Below are 7,174 nucleotides of genomic sequence, written 5' to 3' on the forward strand. Positions count from 1 at the left end.
CAGATTCTGGGAAAGGGAGAGGAAGGAGGGCCGGGCACAGGAGCAGGTATTTAGAGATCAGTCTTGGAGGCCCGGGGCAGTGGTGGCCAAGGGGGCACTGGTCCCTTCTCTCACCTCCCACAGCCCCAGTGCTCAGAACGTGCCAGCACCTCTACTGAGCACTCACCCTGCTCTGGCACTGCGCTGTGTGGTCTGCGCCATCCCCCCTACTCCTCACCGCCCCCCCACCCTGGGGGTCCTGGCCACAGCCCTCTCCCACTGCTTCCCCAGGACTCGAATTCAGCCTGGGGGGAGCAGCGCCAGCCTCTGCCTGTGCAGCCCCCATCACAGGTTCCTCCCGGGGACCTGTCCAGCTCCCTGCAGGACAGTGAGGACAGCAGCCGGGTCTGTCACATTCACCTCCTTCTCTCTTCCCCCCAGAGAGAGGACCCATCTCTATGTGTTTGGAGGAATAAATGACACAGTAAGTGAACGAAAGATGGCTTCCCGCTACTTACAAGAACCATAAATAAAAGCTTAAGGATGTAGAAAGGTTCAAATTGAAAATGGGAAATGATATACCATGCAAGCAGTGAACAAAAGAAAGTTGGTGCCACTTTCCTGATATCAGATGAGTGAGTCTCAAGGCAAACTGCGAAGCACAAATAAAGAAAGGAAACATAAAGTTCATACATTTAATTTACTAGAAAAATATAAAAATTCAAAATATGCATGCATCTACTGATGGAGTCTTGAAACATACAAGACACCAATATTCACAGAATTGTATCTCCTATCGCTGGGAGCCTTCATTCTGGAAGACCTAACAGCTTATCTGCCCACCAGACAGTGACTCCATGAGGACAGCACCGGGGTCTGGTGTGCTGATCTTGATGTGCAGAAAGGGGACGCCCACACATGGTAGCTGAGGGGGGAGGAGGCTGCTGCCCACCCCTCCTGGGTCTCCCCCATCACCATGTCCCTGAGCCCCACCCCTGACGTCCACAAACATCCACAGTCAGAGACTCAGGGGTCCAGAGAGATGGGACCCGTTGTCACCTTCCAGAAAATGTCCCCCGAGGTGAAGGGCATTGACAGGGAGACAAAAGATGTGGTCGGTCCCCTCATAGCGTGGGAACTTGGGTGACTCTCACCCTCTCTGACCAGTGTCCCCAGGAGTGGACATGGGTTGTGACAGTTGATCTCCAAGGGCTGCCCCGGCCCTGACAGTGTCTGGGTGTGAAGTTCCTCCTCTGAGGAGGGTCAGGGATCTGACCTCGCCCCCGTCTTCCCGTGGGGCCTCCTCTGAGTCCTGAGCTCTCAGTTCCTGAGAGAAGGACCCTGAGGAGCAGCCTCTCCCCGGCGGCCCTGGCACCTGCCCCCGACATGCTGCTGGTGCTGCTGGCCCTGCTCTGGGGGAGGGCGGGGGTGGAGGGACAGAGAGGGCATGGGAAAGGTTTCATGCTGGAACTGGAGAGGGTGGTGACGGTGCAGGAGGGCCTGTGTGTCCATGTGCCCTGCTCCTTCTCCTACCCCCGGGATGGCTGGAACGACTCTGACCCTGTTCATGGCTCCTGGTTCCAGGAAAGGGCCAAATCACACCAGGAGGCTCCAGTGGCCACAAATGACCCAGCTAGGAAAGTGCAGGAGGAGACCCAGGGGCGATTCCACCTCCTCGGGGATCCAGGGAGGAACAACTGCTCCCTGAGCATCAGAGACGCCAGGAGGAGGGACAATGGGTCATATTTTTTTCGGTTGGAGAGGGGAGCTATAAAATGGAGCTACACGTATCACCAACTCTCTGTGCATGTGACAGGTAAGGGGTGCCCAGAGGGGGAGGTGGTGGGAGCCACAGGGCAGGGCTGGGCTGGGACCCCGTGCTGAGAGGGGCTAGGGGTGAACCCTGTAGGGCTCAGGGGAGGAGGTGGACCAGAGCCTGAGCTCCTCTCAGGGCTGTACCTTGGACCCTCCCTCCTGACCCTGCGTGTCCCTCTCTTCTCCCCAGCCCTGACACCCTACATCATCCCCCCGGGGACCCTGGAGTCTGGCCGCCCCAGGAACCTGACCTGCTCTGTGCCCTGGGCCTGTGAGCAGGGGACGCCCCCCAGGATCTCCTGGGTGGGGGCCTCTGTGTCCCCCCAGAGCCCCACTGTTGGCCGCACCTCGGTTCTCACCCTCATCCCTCAGCCCCAGGACAATGGCACCAGTCTCACCTGCCAGGTGACCCTGCCTGGAGCCGGTGTGACCACAACAAGGACCATCCATCTCAACGTGTCCTGTGAGAGCTGTGCCAGGACGCCCGGGGCCCTGCTGGGGGGTCCCCAGGGCAGTGGGATGGGGTCAGGGATGCACATGGGGTGCTGGGACCTGGGATCCAGGAGGGGAGGGACAGGAAGATGCTGGCTCCACCTTCCCTCCGATGTGGTTCCTGGGGACAGAGGCCAGTGTCCACCCAGCCCTCAGCAGTGACATGGGGCTGCCATGTCTGTCTGCCCCAGATTCTCCTCAGAACTTGACCGTGACTGTCCTCCGAGGAGATGGCACAGGTAGGACGGGGCCTCCCTGGGCTGCGGGAGCAGGGCCTCTTCAGTCAGGGCAGGCGCATCCTCCTCACCCGGGACTCACCCTGGTCACCTGAGACCCCCTTGCTGGTGACCTCAGGGCCCCTCCCTCCCCTCAGATGCCTCCCACTCCCTTGGCCAGAAGAAGGACAGGGCGACACTCATACAGCAGAACTGACCTCCAGGCCCCTTGTCATCAGTCTCCTGAGCACTCCTTCAGCCTCATCTTTTTATTTCCCCAATAGTTTATATACTTCTGGGTGGCTGATACGGTCACATGGGCGACAATTCAAAAGGCACAGCAGGGTCTGTCCTCAGAGGCCCATCCCCCTCCCCAGAACCCACCAGGGTCCACACAGGCTGCTCCGAGCCTTGATCTGTTCGCCTGCAGGACCTCAGAGGTGGTTTGACATCAGTAGTGCAGACTGTCCCCGTGCTCCTCTGGGACTGTGTGGTGTCCCGCTGCATGGGTGGACTCTGATTTCGGACACACTTTATTTTAGTGAAACATCAAGGCACTAATTTTATTCTACCAACAGAAAAGCTACCAGGAATAATCTTGTATCTCCTTTTTTTTTTTTAGACAGAGTCTCACTCTGTTGCCCGGGCTAGAGTGAGTGCCATGGCGTCAGCCTAGCTCACAGCAACCTCAAACTCCTGGGCTTAAGCGATCCTACCGCCTCAGCCTCCCGAGTAGCTGGGACGACAGGCATGCGCCACCATGCCCGGCTAATTTTTCTATATATATTTTTAGTTGTCCATATAATTTGTTTCTATTTTTAGTAGAGACAGGGTCTCGCTCTTGCTCAGAGCTGGTCTTGAACTCCTGACCTCAAGCGATCCACCCGCCTTGGCTTCCCAGAGTGCTAGGATTACAGGCGTGAGCCACCGCGCCTGGCCATTGTATCTCCTTTTACAAATGGGTTTGTATCTCTGTGGGATGATTGTCTAAGTGCAAAATAGCTGAGTCTAATATTGAGAAATATGCCCAAGTTCTTCCCCATCCAGGATAAAAGTTTAGATTTCCAACAGGAAGGAGTGAATGTGTGAGTGTCTCCCCAGCCTCGCCAACCCAGTGTGGGTCCAAACCTTCTGATCTCTGCCAATAGCAGGTGAAAGTTGGACTCTCCATGTAGTTTTAATACACATTTCCTTTATTATGAATAACGTTGTGCATCTTTTCTCTATGACAAAAAGACGTGTGTTTTTTTTATTCTGTGAACTGTCTGTTCATAGTCTTTGCTCAGCTTTCCAGAACGACTTAACCTTAATTATTTATTGTTGGAAGCTCTTTTGAATTTGAGAAGTCAGTATTTATGGCTGAGATGAATTGTAAATACGTTTCCCAATATGCCGGGTGGCTTTGTCCTTGCATGTCTACGATTTTCACAATGTACAGGGACCTATTTATTTTGTAGCTGCATTTATCATTGCCTTTGGTGGGCTCTGATTCCCCACTCTGAGGTTATGAAAACAAATCTCCCCGCTTTTCCTCCTGCGACTTGTCTCTGGACTCCAGCCCCTACCCCACCCTGGCCCGCCCCGCCCCCACCCCCCACCAGCCCTGCAGGTCTATTCACATTTCCCTGAACTGGCACAGGTCCTGGTCATCTTTGCAGTGTCTGTTACTGCTGTCTGGAATGCCCTTCCATCCCTCATCCTCTAGCCGCCTGCTTGTCCTTCACACCCTCCTCCACGTGCAAAGCAGATGTGCCTCCTCCAGGAAGCCCTCCTGGACCACAGCATTTATATTTTCTCATTTACATTGTCCAGGGCTAGTGCAGCCTGAGTCACCTCCACCACATGTCATGTGACCTTGGGGGCACCAGTTTCTAAGTCCCTACTCCTCGCCCCAGCCTCTGAATTTCTGGCAGTGAGGCCCACTTAGAGGCACAATGATAAATCAGTGAACCACTGTCACGGGAAGATGTGAATAAAGAACAAGACTCTTCAGGCGAACCTGGATTCTGAGTTGTCAGCCAGAGCACTGAAGAGGGCCTGGAACGTGGGCCTGAACTGACATCATATCTGGGTGTCCTGTGAGGCCCGAGACCCTCCCTCTGTGACTTCTGGGTCCTGAGTCCAGCCGAAAAGGACCCTCCATGCTGAGAAGAATCGACATCGCCCTGCACAGAGAAACTGGGGCCTGAGCCAGGCTCGGGGCTCGTGCTCAATCTCTCTCTGGGTCAATCTCACAGTGTCTCTGTTTCTTTCAGTCTCCATCTCTGTGTCTGAATCTGTCCCTCCACCTGGTGTTTTTCTACATCCTTCTTTCTCTCAATATCTTTATCACTCTGACCCTCTGTCTCTTTCTCTATAGTACCCACAGCCCTGGGGAATGGCTCGTCTGTGTCAGTCCTGGAGGGTCAGTCCTTGCGCCTGGTTTGTGCTGTCAACAGCAATCCCCCTGCCAGGATGAGCTGGACCCGGGGGAGCCTGACGCTGTACCCCTCACAGCCCTCGAACCCTGGGGTGCTGGAGCTGCCTCGAGTGCACCTAAGCGATGAAGGAGAATTCACCTGCCGAGCTCAGAACCCTCTGGGCTCCCAGCACGTCTCCCTGAGCCTCTCCCTGCAGAGTGAGTGTCAGGGGCTGCACACCAGACCCCCAGCAACATTGACCTGCAGCCCCCAGGTGGCCGAGCAAGCAGGTCCCTGGGCTCAGTGGGGGGAAGAGGGCTGTGCCCAGCTCAGCGTCACACTCAGCTGTGATCCCAGAGTGTCCACGGGGCCAGAGCCCTCTGTCTGCTGCTGGTCAGGCTTGGCAGGGGTTGGGTGAGCCCTGTGCTGACGTGGCCCCCCATTCACGGACACAGCAGGGGCCTGCAGAGCCCACAGCCAAGTCAAATAAGGGAGGTAGGACACGGGATTGTGGTTTAGCAGGCGAAGCTGGCTCATCTCACTTTTGCTCAGGGAAATCGTGGCCCGTCGCAGAAGTGATTCTGGTGGCCATCATAGAATTTGCTGTGAAGATGCTGCTTCTCTGCCTCTGCCTCATCTTCCTCAGGTGAACTCTGTCCCAGGGACCTAGGGGAGGAGTGGGAGAGCCAGGGACACGACACTGAACCCCACAGCCCTGTGCTGGAGGGACCGGAAATGAGCACAAGGGCCTGGGCAAGGCGGGAGGCTGAGCTGGTGGTGAAAATCCCACAGGGCCAATGGTGTCTGTCCCCAGCTCTGGCCGAGTGTCTGGGGGGTGGGGGGAGGTTCCTGCTGTCATCCAGGAGGCCTTGGTGTCTAGACCTGCTCTCTCCTCCTCAATCTCCTCCTGCCCCTGACAGGGCACAGGGAGGTGAGGCTGCTGCCCTCTGCACCCCGGTCTGGCCCGGCTGACAGGCCCTGGTCTGTTCCCTCAGAGTGTGGTCCCCCACAAGGAAGGCGGCTCAGGCAGCAGTGGCCGTAGAGGATGCAGACACTGTCATGGGCTAATCCCTCAGGTGAGTGACGTGGTATCTCACCCTCCCACATCCCACTGGACACCTCCCCCGTGATGGCCTCCAGAATCGCTCTGCTCAGCATGGCCAAGGCTGAGCCGCCTGTCTCCCCCCCAAGCCCCCTTGTCCTGCTGTGAACCCCACCCCACCGATGACTCAGTGGCTGAATCTCTATATGCAGAACCAGGGTGAGATTCGTCACCTTGACCCACCTCCCCCATATCCATGAGTCACTCACTCTTGTCCCTCCTTCTCCTGAGCACGGCTCATCCCGGTGCCCTTTTCTCCACCCCGGCCCTGGTCATTCCTGAGGCCTCACCCCTTCCCTGCTCCCAGAGTCCACCCCACCTCCTGCCTCCGTCTCTCCCCAGCACAGGCCTCTAGACTGTGCTTCCAGATGCATCCTCGTCCAGCCCCTGTGTAGTGTGAACAGCCGTGTTTCCCCCATTGCTGCGGAACAAGGTGCAAATGCCATGGCCAGGACTGGAGGCCTCACAGGGTCTGTCCCCTGCTGGACTGTCCTCCTGATCCCTCCCTTCCCTGCATCTCCCAATGTCTCCCCACACCCACCGGGCCAAGTTCTCTGTGATCTGACACTTTGCACCTGTAGTTCCTTGTCCTGAAACACCCTTCCCTCCCCATTTCTGCCTGTGAGTCCTGCTCATCCTTGAGGCTCAGTCCTAAATGTCACTCAGGGTTGTGTGTGTTCCTTGTATGCTTTTGAGTGGAAGGGGGACACTCGGTCCTTCAGGCATTCCTAGACTCATTCAGGAGGAATTATTGAACACCTACTATGTGCCAACACTGTCACAGTGCGAGAGTTGCATCAGTGAACATAACTTCAACAATCTCTGTCATCCAAAGCTTTGCATAGTCACTCTTCCAAAGAAGAGATACAAGAAGCAATTGAGCACACAGAAAGATGGCAACGTGATAGTCATTTGAAAAATACAAATCAAAATTCAAATGAGATGCTACTGCACACACATTAGGATAGCTCTTATTTAAAAAGAAAAGAATACAATAAATGTTTGCAAAGTCATGGAGAAATTGAAATCCTTTTGCATTGCATGTAAAATGGTGTAATCCTGTGGAAAACCCCTTGGTATTTCCTCCAAAAGTTAAACATAGAATTACCAAGTGACCAGCTATCCACTCCTAGATATATTCTTAAAGGAACTGAAAGTGTGGACTTCAGCTG

General features: G+C 55.4%; 1 protein-coding gene across 1 annotated transcript; it reads left to right on the top strand.

Annotated features, from left to right (window-relative positions):
* The first annotated feature begins 1,365 nt into the window (after positions 1-1,365).
* LOC138374354 (sialic acid-binding Ig-like lectin 8) lies at positions 1,366-6,403 on the top strand. The gene is made up of 7 exons (XM_069457111.1): positions 1,366-1,795; positions 1,985-2,257; positions 2,478-2,525; positions 4,861-5,118; positions 5,453-5,546; positions 5,896-5,976; positions 6,345-6,403. The coding sequence occupies exons 1-6, from the start codon at positions 1,366-1,368 to the stop codon at positions 5,966-5,968; spliced, it is 1,176 nt and encodes a 391-aa protein (XP_069313212.1). The 3' UTR covers positions 5,969-5,976; positions 6,345-6,403.
* The last annotated feature ends 771 nt before the right edge of the window (positions 6,404-7,174 follow it).

Source organism: Eulemur rufifrons, chromosome 24 (assembly GCF_041146395.1).
Source record: "Eulemur rufifrons isolate Redbay chromosome 24, OSU_ERuf_1, whole genome shotgun sequence".
Lineage (NCBI taxonomy): Eukaryota > Metazoa > Chordata > Mammalia > Primates > Lemuridae > Eulemur > Eulemur rufifrons.